The 21,211-nt window shown below is 34.3% G+C and overlaps 1 protein-coding gene across 1 annotated transcript in view; it reads right to left on the bottom strand.

Annotated features, from left to right (window-relative positions):
- Positions 1-769: 769 nt before the first annotated feature.
- The window catches only part of CASD1 (CAS1 domain containing 1), a 49,647-nt gene continuing 29,205 nt past the window's right edge, over positions 770-21,211 (bottom strand). Inside the window, 8 exon segments of the mRNA XM_044919904.1 lie at positions 770-2,235; positions 3,719-3,811; positions 7,780-7,857; positions 8,385-8,525; positions 10,873-10,974; positions 13,253-13,356; positions 14,741-14,891; positions 15,878-15,997. Coding sequence (XP_044775839.1) covers positions 1,969-2,235; positions 3,719-3,811; positions 7,780-7,857; positions 8,385-8,525; positions 10,873-10,974; positions 13,253-13,356; positions 14,741-14,891; positions 15,878-15,997 — 1,056 coding nt within the window. The 3' untranslated portion in view covers positions 770-1,968.

Raw genomic sequence — 21,211 nt, 5'->3', positions numbered from 1 at the left:
TGTAATTATTAAATATAACAGTGGGACATATTAAATGAGAGTACGTAATGAAGAAAGGGCTTGTTAGTTAAGTTTTAGGCTTGAATTCGAATAGGAGAGAAAACATATTCATTGGGTATCACTATTGGAAGACATAAGTGCTTCCAAAAAACAGAGAAATGCTGGTCATCTTTCTTTTTCAATTGTTTCATCGGGAAGAATCTTTTTTAGGTGATAAAACTTACAAGCTAAATTAAAATGCACTCTACTCATTGGCAAGCCACACCAGCAAGAATAATGTGATCATGGTACTTGGAAGTTTTTGATTTATAACTATACTATTCTCTACTTACAAGGCTGCAGTCTAGGAGGCAGAGCAATGAATCATTACAATTGTCTATCTGGGAAATGTCAAAAGATTAAGGGCAGAAGAAGAGAGAAAAAGAAAGAACACACATTTCTGTCTGAGAATTATTCCACAATTAATGGGAAGATATCACTAGCACATAAATCCAGTGCTAAAGAAATAATAATTAAATTTTTAAGATCTTCAAGTAAGACTACTAATAAACCATAGTGCTTGAACTTCCTGGGTAGAAAGGCAGATTATCCTCTGATGCTCTGATAACTAAATCATTCCTTATTCAACTATCACAGTGACCTCTCCCTATGCACGAAGAGTTTGGAAAAGTAAATTTAAGCTGAAGAAATAGATTAGAAATTTGACCCAATCATTAATGGATCCAGATTTTTAAAAAAAGGACACATACAGTTTAATTGATACTTTGCCAATACAAAAATAAGCATCCACAGAATGTTTATTTACTGTTTAAATTACTCCATATATTCATATACCATGAACAGAAAATATACTTTATCCCACACACAATAAGAGCAAACAAGTGCAATCTTTCGAACATTAAACGTTATAATCAAATCTGTACAACAGATAAATAAATTTATACCTCTAACAGTTAGCTTGTAACAAAACAAAATGAAAAACATATATTGCCCAAAGTCACCGGTTTACTTAAAATTCTACTTATGGTTATACATCTCAGTCATAACAACTTGAATCTTTCCTACACTGCACCAGTTAGATTGATAAATATATTTTTTTTAAAATAGGGGGAGTAATAGGAAATACCAAAATGAGTATAAAGAGCTTTCCAAACATTGGAAAAAATAGAAATTAATTAGTTGGAGGAAAACATTAAATGGATCCACAGGGTAACTGGTATCACACTGGTATAGCTTAGGGAAAGGAAACATATGAATGGATTGGAAAGAAAACTTGGCCTTTTTACAGGAAGAAGCAACGACAACATCAACAGTGACAAAACCCTGTCATGGAGCCTAGCACGACTCTGTGAGACAAAATGTACAAAGATTTAGGTATACCTGAAAGCCACAGCTAGGAAGAAAAACCTTGTCAGGAAACAGGTAACATCAGAACGTGAACACATATAAATTAAAGGCATACTGTTTATCGTTCCACATCATTGCACATATGGTAAGAGAACAATACTGCAGACATTCTTGAGTAAGAAAGTTTTCGGTGAAGTAGGAAGTTCCATGATGAATACAGGTATAGACAATCTTATTACCACAAATTTAGTAAAGATCAAAACACTCAGTGGTGCCACTAAGCTAATTAAATTATGTTTTTACTGGAAAGGTAATTATTTCCCTGCCTTCATGTTAACTTAAAATCATTTATAAACGGAAATATAGATCCAGTAGAAAAGACGTTTCACATGCAATCCTATACAATGCACTCTGCTTCAACTGTTCTTCAGGATTTCACATTGGAGACATACATTTCCAATATATACAACCACACATGTTCCACAGACGCCACTGAGCTGTCCTCTTGCCACACGGGTTTTTAATTTACATATACATTTATATCTCCAGATAGATGCTTTTCTCCTCTAGGCAGACACAAAATTAGCCTGAAGAATTTAAGTTTCTTAGGATTTTAGGAACCTAATGTCTTGACTTCTCTTGAATCGACGATAAGATGAGGAGTCCACAGAAAAATGCAGCTATACATGCCAGCCTTTTCAAGAGAGAGGAGTTATCTTTAGGAATAATAATCTGTGCAAGATCATTAGTGATCTGAGAAATTTCGTGCGCCACACAGACAAATATGAAAGTGCTGACGATGATGTTGAGCATAGGGTTTCCAGGTATGAGTACCAAGACGCCTCTGGTGTCGGCGGCCAGCCATATGTGGTATTGGCAGATAAAGAGCTGGAAGGAGAGGAAAGTTAGATACGTACAGACGGTCAACGACTACAGCACAGTTTTGCCTAATTTAAAACATTTCCTAGCATAATTATGTTAGAAGGCTTTTTCCAAACCATTTACTTCTGTTTCACTCTTGGTCCTGAAAAGTCGACTGCAGTCTACTCTTCAGAACTCCTACTTGTTGAAGCGCTGTTTCAAAGTCCCCAAGAAATCAAACAGGAACCTTACAACTTTAAAAAACATTTTTTTTTTTTTTTGCATGACACAGAAGACAGCTGACAGAAGGATTTCTGGACTCTGGTCTTTAGACCAGAGTATTACTAGGGGTGTGTGCACATATGTGCATACTGCATATTTATATATATTTGTGATTATATTTCTGTATGTGGATATATGAACAGGAAGTGGTATGGGCATTAAGATGTCCTCAAGTTTGCTCTGCATGGCCAGACAAATGTTTTCAACTGCATTTGCATATTCCTAAAGTATATTTCAACTTCCATGTGAGTATACATATTAGATGAAACCACTACAACTTTCAGTGGTGGTTACAAATGTGGTTCTTTCATCACATTTGTTCAAAATATCAGAGAGCAGAAAAATGCTTAAGCTACCTCTCAAATATGAGACTATAAAATTTTGATATTTTTACTAGAAATACCAAATTATAAATTCATTCATTAAAGTTAATAAAAACACTCATGCTCCAAATATTAAGGGGATAGCAAAATAAACATTCTTTTATCTACTGAATGACTTGATAAGTCATTCTTGATTAATAATTCTAAATTCTATTCAGTCTCACTTATGAGACCAAAAAAAAAAGAACATTTATTAAAGAACTCAAAGAAAAATTTATTTTCCCTATTTTAAGGACAACTTAATAATAAATCTTATACTCTAAAATATGTCTTTTATGATTATAATATGAATTCTACTGTTTTAATATGTTCTACTTTGAATAATAGAGCTCAGAATATTCAGAATGTTTTTCAAAACCTACTTTAAGGTTTTAAATAAGTCATATTCAGTATTGCATACAAAATGTAATAAGGTTAGAAAATTTCCCCAAATTTCCTATCATAAGGGTGAATTTTATTCGCATAAGTATCGGTAAACTAAATTCCAGGAATAGTTAATTATGGAAATGAAGAACAAATAAAAATCCCTTCAGCTTGACTTCATTTATATCTATTTATAAATTTCATTTATATCTATTTAACTTTTCTCTTTTCTGATCTAAGCAATTTAGTGCTTACAAGCTGAAGACAATATAAAGAATATTTGAAAGTCATCTAGGTCTAGTCATTAAATAAGTAGATTAAAAATATACTACTTTATTGCTGTTGAAAGTTCTGAGTTTCCTCTCTGTATTTCCATAAATAACATAGTTTTGATTTAAAAAAATGTATTTTGGATTTATACACATACACACACGCATATAACACTTGGCTGTGTAAGTAGAACAAAATATTAATGTACCAACCTCTAACGAAATTTTTCCAAACCAAGCAAAAAATGAGCTATAAACTGATCGGGCATATCCAGGGATATTCCTTATTAGGATGAAGGCTAAAATCTAAGGAAAAACCACAAAGACAAAATAAATAATCTGTTTATTAAAAGCATTTGCTTTCCTTCAAGTGATATCTTTATTATCTCTGTTCTTGAATTTGATACATACACAATGGTTTTTGTCAACAGAGAAAGTTTTAGCAAGTTATTTTTGTTCTAGACTCTGTCCAAGTTAGATTTCTCAACATGTGGTCTGTGTACTGTGTATCAGTGCAGATTTTAGGTAGCACGTGGCTGAACAATTTTATGTGTATTTGAAAAATTATAAATCCACCTCCGTGTAGAAAGAAATGATATCATATTTTGTGTAGCCAAACTCAAAAACCCCCATGATACAATTTGGCTTCTTCCATAAAGTATCTGCCTGATTGCCAGCAACATAGCCCGTCCTGCACTCCTCCATAGCCCCCTTTCACTAACACCCATGTAAATATGAGAAATGGCATGACTTTTAAGATGTCCTCATGTTTGCTCTATATGGCCAGGCAAATGACGTCTTGAACTGCATTCACATGTCATATATTTTCCCCTTTTGATCTCTTCTCCCTAAAGACAACCTCCAGCTTTTGGGCGCCTGACCTTCACCATTCTCCCCCATCCTTTTGTACCAGGTGGAACAATCTTGAATTTTCTAAACCTCTAATTCAGTGTCACATTCAGTAGCTAGTTTATCAAGCAAAGAACTCTCTTTAGAATCTATTCTTATAAAAAAGCAAGAAATTGTAAAGAAAAAAACTGTTTTCACTTTCACAAATACCTTTCAAAAACCTCATAAAAAGATTGAAAAATCTATTTACACTTCAGAGAAAAACCCTATATTCAGTGTTGATCACTCTGGGCATCTGGTCAAAGGCTTTAAGAAGAGGCCTCTGGGATGCATACAGGATGAGCAAATAGATTTGTGGATCACTCTATCATTTATGGAAAAAGGAACCAAAGTGAACTACTCAGGTACCATTAAGTTGAGTGATCTTCATGGGTAGTAGCGTCAAAGAGACTCAAGTTTGAATCTAACCTTTGCCTTGTATTCCGGGATTGAAGGTAAGGTACTTTACTCCCTTAGGTCTGTTTCCTCATCCATATGAATAGGGGTAAGATTTACTTTGAAGGTTGATGTGAACATTAGATGGGAAAACATATATAAGGTACTTATCATAACATGCATTGTGAACCATTTAAAGAAACACATTAGGCAATTAATAGCACAGGTGGTATACATAAATGGTAAAAATCATAAAGGTGAGACCTAAATAAAGCCCTTAAACATGAAACCCTTTAATGAGTTATTATAATTATTAAAGTATTGCACAAACTGTAAAATGCTAGAAAGAATGACACAGATAAACACAAATCACTAGTCTGAGCATCAGGAAATCTAGGAGTAGCCCTAAGCAAATCACTTTCCTTCTTTCTAACTTTAATCTACCCTTTCTCAATGTGTACTTATTTCTTTAGCATATTCCAGTCTGTGTTTCGTCATACACTTCGTAAACGATGTGATTAGGGGAACGGAAAAATCAAAGAAATGATAGCCATGGAGAAGACAACTGGGGTCTAGGGAGTCATCTTTATTAGCTTGGTAAAGAAATAATAATAACACTTAAAATTTGTTTAGCATTTGTAACTTGCTGGGTACTATGCTAGCACTTAATATACATTATTTATGGTTAATCACCTGTATGCTGTTCTACAGCAAGCCTTTCTGGAAATTTCTATCCAGACTGATGGGCAAAATAAAAGGTCAGGATTTGGGGCACCTGGGTGGCTCAGTTGGTTAAGCGACTGCCTTCAGCTCAGGTCATGATCCTGGAGTCCCGGGATCGAGTCCCGCATCAGGCTCCCTGATGTGGAGAGTCTGCTTCTCCCTCTGACCCTCCCCCCTCTCATGCTCTCTCTCTCTATCTCATTGTCTCTCTCAAATAAATAAATAAAATCTTTAAAAAAAATAAATAAAAGGTGAGGATTCAAGGATTGATCTATAAGAGTGAAATAGATAAAAGGGATTAAGAGTACACTTATCTTGATGAGCACTGAGAAATGTATATAATTGCTGAATTACTATATTGTACACCTGAAACTAATATAACACTGTTAACTGTACTTGAATTTAAAAAAAAAAAAGGATTGATCCATAAGCCTTTTGCAGGGTCAGGCTGAGAAAATACTTTCTAACAGAACACTAGGAATCTTGTACATGTTAAACTCTTAAGAAGCCTCCTCAGATAAGTATGCTAAGGACATATAAACATATATAAATTTTTAATAATCACATCCACACCCACACCCCCACACCTACATCACCTGTTGGTATCTGAGAATAAGAGTGAAACATGATAAGGAAGTAAAATTTGGGGCTCCCTGAATGGTCTGAGTTTTACAACAGGGGACTAGCGCCCTTGGAAAGAAGTAGCTGCCAATAAAATTGGTACTTGCTTCAATTTGTGCTCCCCGTCCATTCTTGCATTCTGTAAAGGAGGAGCTGAGGCCCTCGCTGAAAAAGTACTAGGGAGATAGGAGTGTGCGGAGGGTAGTGACTGGAAAGTTAGGTGATGGGGCTCAGGAGGGCTTCTGTGTTCTTCTGTGTAGCCGCTCTTTCCCTTAGTTCTCTTTATATCCTTCTGTACCGGTGCACTGTGAACGGTGACACCTCCTTTCCATCAGGAGTAACAGAAATGATATCACATACGATATGCAGAGTTACTGGTAAGCACTATTACTGTCTATAGAAGTCATGAAAATGCTACATGAATACAGTATAAGGTTTACAATTTCATTATTGATTGTATTTGAAGAGTCTGTCACATGCTCAGTTCTACTGACTCTAGAGAGGTTCAAGGGGAATAAAATAGTTCCTGCAGTGAAGAGAACTTAAGACCTAAGAGAAGATCCTCTAGAAATCATCCTTGCTCCTCTTTGCTGCACTGCTCATTTTTTAGGTCTCAGTTTAGATACTGCTTTCTCCAGGAACCCTGCTCTGATACCAAGGTGGGTTGGGAAGAAGTCCCACGTTACCAAAGCGCCCGGTACTTAACTATCATCACACCATCACAATGTCCCATAATGACCTGCAACCAGAGGTATCTCTGCAAAACATCAGTCTGATTTGAGTTGCTCCTTACCTCTGCCCACCTCCCAGTCACGACCACATACTTCTCTAGACTCTGGCTCTCCGAGCTGTAGCCCGCACGGCCTTCTTCAAATTCCCTGAATGTAAATATGCTCCCTTCCCCCACAGGGCCTGAGTTCTTGCTGTCTGCCTTCATCCCTCCATTCTCAATTTAATTTTCCCAGGGAAATAATTTCTGACCCCTCACCATGCCTTGCTTCAACTCCAACTAAGTCAGATTCCCTTATTAGATTCTCTTGTAGCATCATATACTACTATTTATAATTACACGGTGATTCTATGATTACTACCTGTAATAGAAGAATGGAGGCTCTGGGAGGGCAGGACCTAGGTCTGATGTGGTTACCACTGTATCCTCCCAGCCTAGTATCTAGAGCATAGTAGGTATCAAATATTGTTAAATGAATAAAAAATGTTCAATGAATGAATGTTCACTGGTTCATAGCTCTATTAGACTGTAAATTCCACGAGGGCAGGAGCTGTATGCATCTTAACACTGAACTTCTTACACACGTATGTACGTGTACGTACAGCGCGGGACTTAACACATTAATAGTTATGATTAAATAAAGAAATATGAGTAAATGAAGACAAAGCAAATATGAGGAGAACCAACATTTTCTAAGTGCCTACTAAAGTGACCAATACCAATCATTGCCATACATTTAATGTAGCAATCCTTTAAAAGAGATTTTAATGTCCCCGTACAGTAAAGGAAGGTAGCGCTTAGGAAGATTAAGTCATATACCTGCATTTTATAGTTTGATCTCAAATCTCACTGCCTCTAAAGACTGTATTCTTATCAAGAATTAAGAAAAAAAAATTTTCTAAATCAAGACAATTACCTGTACCACAGACACAGATGGGTGGAGTTCGTTGCACTCTGCTTTGTTTTTACAACTGCTGGCCCAGATGGAATAGGTCTAAACCAAAAAAATATAGGGATCAGTTCATGAAACCAGTTATGCCTTAACGAGGCAGCTTTCTCAGCATCTTTACACGGTTTTCTTTGTTTATTACATTATACTCTATGCTATTTAAAAAGCTTCAGTAAAAATGCCCACACATTTGGTCATCACTTGTTTTGGTTTGCTCAACTGCTCAAAGAAAAGAAAGCAGAGAAAGAGGAGCATAGGTCTGTGCTCTTCCAGAAATAGTGATCATGAGGCAGTGATGGTTCTTCCTGTCAAACACCTTACATTATATTTTTCCCAAAATTTATTACAACTTTAAAAATTTGTTTCACTGAATCCTCAGTTATTCTTCATATTTAACTTACACATACATATTCTCTTAGCATTTATGTTCAATTAGAAAAATACAGAGCAAAGGATTTTAAAAGTAAAGTTTTATATATTAAAAATAATTGATTAAATTCCTATTTCTTAAAGTTAACTTTCTGTATCATTTAGGACTTCAAAAAATTATAAGATTACATTTTGAAACTTACCAAGAAAGAAACTACTGAAATAAACAATAGAAAATTTGAAATTTTGTTTGAAAAAAGAGGTTCACCCTTTCCCTCAGAAAGTACTTGACGCTTCTGTAAAGCCAGATAGATGAAAGCAAACAACATTCCATGAAAGACTACCTGAAAAATAAGAGAAAATTAGTTTTTAATGGCAACTTTTCAGTAAATAGCATGAATATTTGGTAAATGAGGACACTATGTACAAAAGTAAGTAGGTTAAAAGCTGAAAGGTTGTAAGTTTCTATGAGGGACTTAAACTTCAAGAAATGACATAAAGTCAACGATTGTTAGAAACTCTCTGCAATAGGACAGCAAACAGCTCTTGCAACAATATGAGATAAGCTGGTTCATTCTGAGCAGTCTCAGCAGCAAGTGAAGAAACAAAGATAATTTCAAAATAATGATAAAAACACAAGAAACAACAAGTGTTGGGAAGAAAAAGGAGAAAAAGGAACCCTTGTGCGCTGTTGGTGGGAAAGCAGATGGTGCAGCTGCAGTGGAAAATAGTATGGAGTTTCCTCAAAAAATTAAAAGTAGAACTTTCATCCAGTAATTCCACTACTGGTATTTATTCAGAGAACAAAGACACTAATTCAAAAAGATATATGCACCCCAATGTTTATAGCGGCATTATCTACAATAGCCAAATTATGGAACTAGGCCAAGTGTCCACTGACTGACAAATGGATAAAGAAGTGGTATATATATACACGATGGAGTATCGCTCAGCCACAAAAAGAATGCATTTGCAACAACATGGGTGGATCCAGAGGATATAATGCTAAGTGAAATTAAGTCCATCAGAAAAGACAGATACCATATGACTTCAGTCATATGTGTAATTTAAGAAACAAATGAACAAAGAAAAAAGGAGGTAAACCAAAAAGCAGACTCTTAACTACAGAGCACAAACTGGTGGTTACCAGAGGGGGGTGGGTGGGGGAATGGGTGAAACAGGTGAAGGCAATTAAGAGTACAGTTATAATGACGAGCACGGAGTATTGCATAAAATTGTTGAATCACTATATTGTACACCTGAAACTGATATAACACTACATGTCAACTCTACTGGAATTAAAATGAAAAAAAGAACAACAACAAAAATAATAAATAAAACTATTATGGAGATGTATGAGAAAATTTAAATGCTAAACCAAAATAAAACACATTTTATATTGATACTTTCAATCAAATAAATCAACACTAATACCACCAAGATCATGCTTTTAAGAAGAAGCATATGCAACACAAGAATGGAAAAAAAATATGGTGGGCCAGAAAGCACATAAAGCTTTTTTTTCTTTTTTTTTTTTTTAAGATTTATTTTTTAGAGCGAGTGCGTATGTGCACGCGCATGGGGGGGGGGGCAGGGGGAGAGAATCTCCAAGCAGTCTCCCTGCGGAGTGTGGAGCCCTCCCACGACCCTGAGATCACAACCTGAGCCGAAAACCAAGAGTCAAACGCTTAACTGACTGAGCCACCCAGGCACCCCAAAGCTTATTTTTTTAAAAACAAGGACTTAAAGTGAACTATCATATCATAGTACACTGCTCTAATGACAAAGTTGAGAATTTAAAATTATTTGCTATCAAGCCTTTAGCAAAGCTTTTTATTCATATGTGGTTTTGAAATGCCCTGTAGTACACTGGCAAGTACAGAGGTATTAGATACCGGGAATGGCACAGAACCGGCATTAAGAAAACATTTGTGGAATGAAAAAAAGGATGGAAGAAAAAGGGGAAAGAAAGGAGAGAGGTAATTAGTATTTATTCATTGTCCATTATTTTCCAAATGGTGTGCTAGATGTTTTACATTTTCTTGGCAAGGTGAATCTTCACTTTCCTTCACGATTACATTCACGGAATCACCCTCAACACTGCTCTCTCTTCTTTGCACACTCCTATCACAAAATCCACACTACATAATTCAGCACCTAATTATAAGTAGTAATCTTGGGTTTTAAACTCGATTGTAAGGCTTAGAAGCCTGGTGGTATGTCTTCTTTCTCTACTATATTCCTTCCTCACAAAACCAACATCTAGAGCATATATCAGGGCTCAATAAATATTGTGTTGAATGGCTGAAGCATATACATAAGGGATCATTTTTTTTTTTAAGTTTATTTATTTAAGTAATTTCTACGCCAGACGTGGGGCTCCAACTCATGACCCAGAGATCACTCCACCAACTGAGCCAGGCAGGCACCCCTATGAGGGATCATTTATAAGTCAAAATTAGGACTCAAACAAAGGCCCCTTTATAGACAACATTTTTACAGTATTTTCCTGTTGATATAAATACCCGTGCATACCCTTTCTCTGCTATAAAAAAAGGCGGAGCAGGGCTGCTTTAATTTACCAAGTCAACACGTTTCCTTATTCTAAAACTAAAAAAAAAATTATAATTTTTCCAAATAATTTTTTAAGTATAATTTGAAATGGTAAAAGATCACAAGATAAATACATACGTAACGGTCTAACCTCCATCTGAACCACCATTCATATACATTCCCTTTCAGTTCAAAACACTTGGACAATGGCCAAAGAGAAAAGATCTTCTCAAATGCACCCTATGAAAAGGAATCCAGAACACAAATTAAGATGGTATGAGTCAATACTTGTTTTCTAATTCTATTATAAATTATAGTTTTCTAAAGTTAGGATTATCTAAGAGTCATTCACAATTTAAAAATTCTCTTTCATTTGAAATTCATTTGAAAAGAAATTTATTTTACTAAAGACTAACAAAGATGACTTAAAACTTTTTGTTAACTTACTTTCACTGCACATGAAAGACTATTGAGACTGCAAAATTAAAAAAAAAAAGGCAAGCTAGTAACTGGAAAATTCTTCCATTTAAGGTTTTTAATCTAGTATACAAAACAGCTAATATTTACAGATCAAAACACCAAAATACAAAAAAACTTAGCCAATATGATATCAATATCCTAAAGAATGATAGTTAAGGTTAAAATAGTTTTTCTTTCTCTAAATGTTCTTAATAATCTATAATTAACCATTTGAGTTAAAAGAATGCTCTGAATTAGTCACCTTACTTAATCAACCATACCCAAATGCCATTACTAGCCTTTGAAACAAAGTTTACAGTTTTACTGTGGTCAAGTTAGTGAATGGTACCCTCTTATTAATCGGACAAGCCTGGAAAATCTGGGAATCAAGGGGCAGAAGTCTTGGGTGCATTCCTGCACATTAATGAAGTCTTTCAAAGAAGAGAACAAAAACCTCAATTTCCAGACTAAAGAATGGCAACAAACTCTATTAAGGAAAGCTCCATTATGGACCTAATGCCACAGCATAAAAAATGTAACATAACAATTTTTAAAAAGGCTATTAAAAAACAAACAAAAAAATGAAAACAGAATTGTATTTTAGGTCATGCTGAATCTTTAGGTTAGAAGAAGTTTATTATTTTAATGAAATGCAATATTCTCCGTTTAATCATTTAAGAATTTAAAATACTTACAGCTTATTAAAGAGGTTCTATCAAAATCTATGCCTCAGAAAATAGAGGATGATTCTTACCAAGAGTTGCAATATAAAGTACTTACAGATCATACATGATATGTATATGAAATACAGAAATACAATATTGATACAAAACAGAGAAATATATAGTATCTATTAGAGATACATGGTCTTAGAGATCATATATATGTGACACATTTATCATTAAAAATATTATTTCTGATTAAAAATTTGTTTCTTATGTGATCAACGGGCGAGTATTTAGTGAGCACCCATTTTGTGCAAGACACTGGGCTAACCAGGCCAAGTATTTTTTTTTTCCAATGCACTGATCCAAAGCTGGGGAAACCTTCTTAGTCTCTTTATTGAACCCCTGGTTCACCTTCCCTTCTCTCCCTCAGATGCACCGTGGAGCGTCTGGAATTTTAATGAGTAAATGTCAAGCAGCTGTTGCAGTTACCTGGCTATTTCTTTATACATTTGCTATCGTTTCCTGCTTACTTTATAAATCTCCTGTAAAAAGCCTTGGAGTTCAGGCAGAAATAAAAATGCTTTATTTCTAAATATGAAAATAAAGTATGAAAGCCTACAAAACAAACAAACAAACAAAAACCAGCTTATAAGATCACACACACACTATGCTTACGTGGCATTTGCACCTGACACAGCTAAGTCCAAGACAGGGAATGTTGGAGATGGGAGCAAACTGCAGAATATGTCACAACTATAGGTATTCAAATTAAAATATTTTGTTATAAATATCATGCTGCCCAAATAATCTGTCTGCCTGATGGATTGACCAGCAGGTAGCAGTTTCCCACCTTGCTAAAGTAGCTGAGAAAACCTCAATCATCATAATAGGGGGGTAGAGATAAGAAATGACCAAAAATTTTATTAAATTAAACATACTACATATATAAAAACTCATGTGCTCCTAAGTTGGCTTTGCTAACTGCCAAAATTTTACTCTATGCAGTTATGGAAAAATCAAGGAACACTCTGATGCAATGAATAATGCACAAACCAAGTTGCGAATTCTGTCAAGAGAATTTTGATCTCCACTTAGAGTAGTGTCTTATAAGAGGCATTCAATAAACGTCTGATTGATCAAAGTCAAGTAAAATGGATTTTGAACAATTGCCAGAGGAAGAGCTTTAAATTGCTCTTACAACAAAAACAGTGGTAACAAAAGTAGATAGGTCTCAAAAGCACTACACTGAGTAGTCAACTACAGAGTGACACTTTTATTACAGTCATTAAAAAATGAAGCTAAAAAAAGCTCTGACTCTTCTCACATACTTTAATAGACTTGAACTTTAAAATAACATAGAACAAAATATAAACTGAAAAGACTGTACAAACCTGAGAATATGCCAAAAAACATATACATAACAGCAAGAAGGCTAGTTTCAACAGTAAGCCAAAATGCCAGAAACAATTTCCTAAGAGAGAAAATATTTAATTTACTAAAAGGTATAAATTTACATTAGAAAACATATTAATAGTCTCTGTGTAACATAGTAACACCCTGCATAGTTCTTAAAATAATTGAAGGCTGCCCACAGGATACATAAAATATATGTAAGTGGTATAAATTATAAGAAGGGCAAAAAGGAGTAGAGCATCCTCGCTAGGAAAGAGGCCACAACCTATGCCTGATACCCTCCGTATCTCCTGTTCATCCACTATAAATATATCTGAAAATACCTCCTGGATTCAACTATACCTATTTATTATTCAAAGGCACAACAAAATTTGTAACAATATGTTCAGTATAGTTCTAACATTCATGTTGAATATAGCTTAGGTAATACTGCTGAAACATTAGAGTTCCAAGGAGAGAGTTTAAGAACTCCCTAATGGATCAGGGTCTAACCTTAAGATGTATTTTAACATACGCATATTTTAAGTTATGTGCTCACAGTTTATATATATTGATTTCATTTGATTAATACGCTAGGTTTGTGTCGAGGGATTAAGCTACAGAGGCTGTTCAAAGACATTCATGGGCCTGATGAAAGGCTGGAATTCGACTCTTACCTGAAAAAGTTATTTGACATTATAATGGGAGTCAGTGGAAGATATTTCTGATATATGGTATGTGGTTGAAAGAGTTAAGTTAAACATTATTAAAAACAACAACTTTTAATTTTTCCAAAAGAGGGAAGCTTTTATTTCAATGATATGATCTTGAGGGAAAGGAGCATTAAGATAAATAAGCATGGCCTCACTCTGAACATTATCAGTAATGGGAGGTGTGGAGTTTGAAGGTGACGACCTTCCAGGCATTTAGGTTTCCTTGTATGTACAACAGGTTGAGAGTAACTGCGCTAAGGGTTGTCTAGAAGATAAATTATATTAGTGCTCTTTAAACCTGGCTAACACAAAAAGGCTTTTTGCAAATGAATGCTTATCCAAAATTCTCAATATAGGTAAAAAATCAAATAAAGCAGAGCTGCAAAAGACTGGAGAAGGATGCAGGGGCCGAGAGCCCTATTTGGCTTGCTCTTCTCTCTTCTAGTGCTCTTCCCTCTGGCTCTATACAAGACAGTTTGAAAACTGTTGCATTAGCTGATATGTAAAATGACTTTGAAAAATTTAGATAAAAAAAAAAGAACACACACATACAATATACATGCAAACTACTAATCTGCCCTGTTATATAATCACTTGAATTAGTTAGCTGTAACATTTTAGAAACATAGTTTAAGAACAAAGTTTCAAATGTCAAAACTACACATAAATTTAAACTATGTCTCAATTAAAAAATAGCCTTTAACAACTAAAAAGAAATTTAGTACATTAAAAGAATGTATTTATTAACAGTAAGAGAATATATTTACCGTTTGCTTTTTTTTTGGATGATTTGTGGCCATAGGGCTAAAGTAACATATATGACCATGAACCATACGGTGACCAAGGGGACAAAATAATAGAATTGATAAGGCCGATCCATCACTATACATAACACCACTACCAGGAAATTGAGACGAAATAAGACCTATTAAAAAGGAGAAGAGAATGGTTTTCATTCCAGGTATGCATGAAGAGCAAAGACATTCTCTCTGACAGAGTATAAACATTTATTTAAGACTAAAGTAATAACTGTACAAGTATATTTTACTAATCCTTAAAATCATATTTATTCTACAATCACTGTAAGGAGTTGAATATAAAATATTTATGCATCATTATATTAACTAAATCCAAGCAAATCACCAGCCTGAGCTGTCCTCTGGCTACAACTGCCATCTTGTTAAATGTAGGGGAAGAATCATAAGCCTCCTTCCTAGGGCTACAGTTTATAAGCAGAGATTAGATTACCTCAACAAAAGGGTGTCCATTTCATCTCTGTTTGATGTTGATTTACCCCATTTAGGATTAAATTGAGAGTTGTCATAGATACAAAATAATATTACTCAAATTAAAAAGTGTCTTTGGGACCCGTGTAACAGTCATTTCAGACAGTGTGATGTCATTCAAAGAACACAGAATTTGAGCAGATTGATATTAGAGTTTTACCACTTACTATGTGACCATAGGCAAATTATTTAACCTCTCTGAGCCTCAGTGTCCTTTCTGTAAACATGAAAATCACAACTCCGGGTTGTAATGAGGGGTAAATAAAATAATATTCAGAAAGTGCCCAGCACAAGGTAGAAACTTAATAAATATTAATCCTCTTCTTAAAGAAAACATAACACAGTATAATAATCCCAGGTAACTGTACATTTCTACAAAACTGAACTGAATTAGCAATGCTGTCCCTTGTGTACTGGCGCTTTTATTAGACACTCATCTAAATTACATTTTCCCTTCCCTCAGTAATAAATTATTTATCTCGAATTATTAACCACAGAACACAGAAATAATACAACTTTAAAGTGTAATTTCATAAATTCAAATTATCTGTGTCCTTATAATGACCATATTTATATTTTTCACACCAAAAGGAAAGAAAAAGAAAAGAACTGAATACATTCCTACCTGACAGACTCTATGAATTCCAAAGTCTCCTTTGATCCAAAAGTATGAGAAATGCCCGTACCCTGTCTGAAATAGGTATGCAGCAACCAGAACCCGGATGTGCATGTACACAGGCAAAAACTGTTGGCAAAAATAAACAGGTAAAATATGTTGGCACTAACTATACTTTGAATTATCATAACCAATACATTGAATCAAGACAATGGATCATTGTTACTTGGCATGAGCTCAATGAAAAGATTTATTTTTAAAACTTAGGCAACATAGCAAGAGTTAAAAAAAAATGTAGACTTTGGAATCAGATCTCATTCAAATTCTGGTTCTGCCACTTACTAGCTACGTGACTTTAAGTGAGTTTTCTAAACCGCAAAACAAGAAGGTTCTTATGAGGAATGCAGGAGTTAATAAAGGTGAAACACTTTGTACATTTTCTCCACTTGGAATTAAATATATGATATCCATAATTACTAATCACCAGATAGGCTGAATATAAGTTAACTGTAGATTTCACATTTTCCCAATGAGAAGATAAAAAAACAAAACAAAAATCCCACAAATTTTGGCGCCCTCAACTACACAGACTTTAGATTTGTAAATTGTCATATAACTACTTATAATATATAATTATTTAGCAACAAATATATATTAAAAAACATATGCAACCATAATTTAGAAATCCTATTTCCCTCCCACTCTTAATTTATAAAACAATTTTATTCTACACTCCCACATCAGTGTTTCATGACCAAGACCCTTAGAATCATTTACGATGGTTTTTCAGAGCATCCTAGCTTCATTTCTAAGTTAAATGAAATGTAACACATTTCTGATCTATATTTTATGGGAATCACTGGAAATATCATCTCATTTGTAAGTCCTAATTCTCATAACCCTAGAACACTGTCATTCACCCTGTTGAATCAGCCATTGGTCCTTTACGTGTATATTCATGATCTCCACAACACAAGTAGTACTCTGTTTTTTAAAATGATCTTTAAAAGCCTTATTCAGTGACATCCAACCCTTGTAATTATAAGACTATTTTTTCAGGGATAATTACTAAATCTATGTAAAAATTTTTTGGCTTCTATTTTATAGGCTCATCTGATCACCTCTGTAATTATCCAGCATTGACACTGCTTATGGCCACTTCAGGTTAATGTGTCTTTCCCAAGTGATACTTTTGTAGGAAAAAATAATTAAGTAGACACCCTAAATAGATTTTATAAGTCCTCGAATGTATGCATCTTTTGTATATATCCTTGAACGCACCCTTGAACACATCTTTCTCTTTTCTGAGAAGGCAAAACCCCCCGAATTTATAATAGGTCATAAATTCTTCAATACTGCCTCCATTCTAGCCAAACTGTTAAGATTCTCTGTTTTCCATACTTGTCCTTCTTGTGCTTCCCTGTCACCTTTCCTTTGTTTATCTGTTTATTCTACCCTGGAATGTTCTTCCTGTGACCATATTTTGCTTATTCAAATCCTATTCTTCTTTAGAGCCCTGCTCAAAATTTCCTATCTTTACTCTCAGATGAAAGTCATTTTTTCTTCCTTGGCATTCTTAAAGCACTCACAATCTATATATCAAAAATAGTTTTTATTTCTTGCCCTTCATCATCAGTTCTTTTTAAATGTCTTATCTCATCATTAAATCAGAAATTTTCAATGAAGGTGTAACATACTAGAATCACAGTGATGATGAAGGTAGCAAATGTCATCTTAACCTCAGGATTTGTCTATTCTAAGCCTGTTACCTTATTCTTGAAAGCACTCTAAAATATTCCCTTCAAGTATCTAAACATTTTTTTTTTTTTAAGAGGGTGGGGAAGGGTGGAGCAGAGGGAGAAGGAGAGAAAGAATCTTCAGCAGGCTCCACGACCCAGGGCGGAGTCCTACACAAGGCTTGATCTCACAACTCTGAGATCATAACCTGAGCTGAAATCAAGAGTTGGATGCTTAACCAACTGGGTGGTTGGGTGGCACCTGGGTGGCACCCCCTTGAACACTTTTTAATAGCAGAAAACATACCAATTCCCAAGGCAATCCATTCCATTTTCAGATGATCATTTTCTACCATAAAGTTCCTTTTCAAGAAAGGTTGAAATCTGTATAAAAGCTACCAACTTCAGTTGTCTAGGACAGTGCTATGCAATCAAGATAAAATGCGAGCCATACAGTACTTTTTTAACATGGCTACCAGAATATTTAAAAAGCCAGAAGAATCAAGTGAAACTAATTTTAACAAATACAATGCATTTAACTAAATATATTTAAAATATTATCGTTTCAACATGTAATAAGCATGTAGTGAGATATTTTATATTTTTTACACCAAGTTTTTTAACTCATTATGCATTTATCACAATGAATCATACTTAACTGGGATGTCTGTCATGTTCACAGAATGCCTCAATTGCAACCAGCTATACTTCAAGTGCTCAACAGCCACATGTAGCTAGTGGCTTCCATAATGGAGAGTCTAGCTCCAGAGCCATTTGAACCACACTTAGTCACTCTTTCATCTGACTGTTCTACAAGTATCTGAAAACAGCTGTCCAACCTAGGCTAACTCTTCCCAGTTACTTTAACCACTGTCCATAAAACATGCTTTGAAATCCCTTCAAGACTGGGGCTGGGCCTACAGAGTTGAGACTTGGTTATTACATGTAAATAGTAAATACTATTCATTTAAATTAAATTAAACACCATCACAATAATCTGCCAAGTACCTGCCAATGTCGGATTATTACAAATTTCATGTAATACTTCTCCCAAGTTTTTATTTTAACATATTTTAAGTCAACAGGAAAATTGAAAGAATAGTACAATGGACACCCATATACCATGCTGACCCATTTTAAAGAATGTTGTACACGACATCATCCCTAAATATTTTAGCAAGTATCTTCTAAGAAGAAAGAATAGTTTCTTACATGACTATATTATCATTATCATACCTAAGATTTAATATGAATATAACAGTATCTATTATACAATCTGTATTCAAATATCCCTGATTGTCCCAGCAGCATCCTTTACGGTTTAAAAAAAATTTTTTTTAGCAATCTTGAATCAAGGATCACACATTGCACTTGGTTGTCATTCCTCTTTATTCTCCTTTAATTCAAATTATTTTTCTTTTTATCTTTCATGAGTCAAGTATTACAATAAAATTTTAGTATTAAAATATATTTTGATTTCCAACTGCATTATAATTAATAGCTAGGCTAGCTTCCGATTCTGTTCTTTTTCTAGTCCCACAAATTTTTCCTCAAGATCTTTTATTCAGATTCTTTCATGAAAGTTACTTATAAATTCCCGAAGGAAAAAAACCCACAGTGGAACACAAAATCATCTACTGTATAAACCTAACTTGCTGTACTCTCCATATTAAATTCACAGTATTTTATCCATATTTCCTATAAATTATGTTTTAAAGGAATGTTTATACCAACAACTGCAATCTGCCAGACCATCTGGATTATCTTAATAATTCTCCGTAATTTTTTATGGTTTCTATTTTAGTATAAAAACAAGGCACAACTAAAGTTTGACATATTTTACTCAAAATAAAAAACATTAGGTAATTAAAATAACCGTGGCACTTAAAAAGAATTTTTAATGAGGGTAATCCCTCAAATATCCAAGAATCGAGTTCCAAGATACGTTATAACCCATGCTAATAATGCTTTGCCAGTGTAGATACAGGTAATTTTTAACCACAAAATCCTATTACATAAAAGAACAGGAATATGTTAATTAATCATAACAAATGGTCTGTTAATGAAAAATATGTCCTTCCAGAACAGGGATTTTTAAAAATTGTAATTTAGGATATATTGGGATGTAGTCTAAGATATATTAGAATTAGAATGCTGGCTTGGCAAATGATTATAATAGAATGCCAAATTGCCTTCATCTTTTTATGATCCAAATTCTTTCTGGAATCACTGAATTGAGAACTTAATCTGCCATTAATTCTATCTGATTTTTTTTAAATAGGAGTATCACCCTTTAATATGTCAGCAATTAATTATGTCTCTAAGTGGCATTTTCTTAAAACAAAGCCTTTTTTTCCCTCTCAAATTAATCCAATCTTTATTCATATGTCAGAGATATTTCTAGGATTCAATATTCATCTCTACCTACTTTTTAGAGAATCTGACAAATATATCCTCCAAATTCTGAACTGGGCTTATAAACTAAATCTTACTATCCTCATCTGTCCTTGCCTTGGATTTCTTCTACTGTCTGGGATCTTCTGTAACCACCTGAACACACTAGGTCCCCCTCACCTGCAGTGTCACGGGAATTTCACTGCTGCCACAAATATACTTGTCAGAGCCATACAATTTCAGTATAAATTATACTTCATGCTTTTACCTTCTGCCCTTCAAACAAACCATCCATAAAATCACTGCCAGTTTTTGAAAATAATGAAAAGACTCAATGAAGAATAATATTATTTTCAAATTGTTAGAGACACCTGTTAGAGAAAAAAACCTCAGTATTATTTACCTTCCTAACTGCTGCTATGGAAATTTCAAAATATTTCTGTCTGGACAACACTCCCCCTCTTATCTCAATTTATCATTGATTCAAATACTATTTACAGATGTGTGCTTTATGTAAGCAACAAAAAAGTTTGGTAGTTCCAAAATTATGAATGAGTTTCTCAAAATTTTAAAACATGTTTTATAGAAATTAGTTTGTATCTTCACTATAAAACTTGTGTGAGAAGTGGTTATTAGATACCTGGGTTCACCCTCAAAAGCTCATTTTAACTGCAATATAGCTAGAATGTTACAACTCGGAATACATTTTTTCCTACCCCTGACAAATCCAGAGTATTCCGAGACTATGAGAATCCTGTCTTTTAAGACACCTAGGGAGAAGGAAAAAATGATTTTGTTCAGGTACAGAAGGCACTAGGTGAGCACAGAAAGGGTCCTCCAGCTCATGGAGGAGGTAATACTTAGGAAGTAGGGCACAAAAATGGTACAATGGTAGTCCCTTAGTACCTGAGTTCTTTGAATACTGGGGCAAAAGAATTCTAAGGTTTTTAAATTTTAAAGGGGTAAAAATAGTTGGCCAAACTTCCTAAAATACAAGTAAGGGCAGAATATAAATATAATCGTCTAACTTGATTTCTTTTGATAGGAACTTGCCTATTTGAAATCCTTTGCATCTACACAGTTTCTTCCTAAGTTTAAATTAGCTGTCCAACAGGGTGGCATGAAATAATACCCTTAGGTTATCGGCTACTTCTACTAATTAAAATTAAGGCCAAGTATTACAAATAAATTATTGCCTTGAAACTATACCTTC

This window comes from Neomonachus schauinslandi, chromosome 12, assembly GCF_002201575.2.
Source record: "Neomonachus schauinslandi chromosome 12, ASM220157v2, whole genome shotgun sequence".
NCBI classification, from domain to species: domain Eukaryota; kingdom Metazoa; phylum Chordata; class Mammalia; order Carnivora; family Phocidae; genus Neomonachus; species Neomonachus schauinslandi.
The sequence above is the reverse complement of the archived record's forward strand: the minus strand, read 5'-3'. Positions and strand labels throughout refer to the sequence as shown.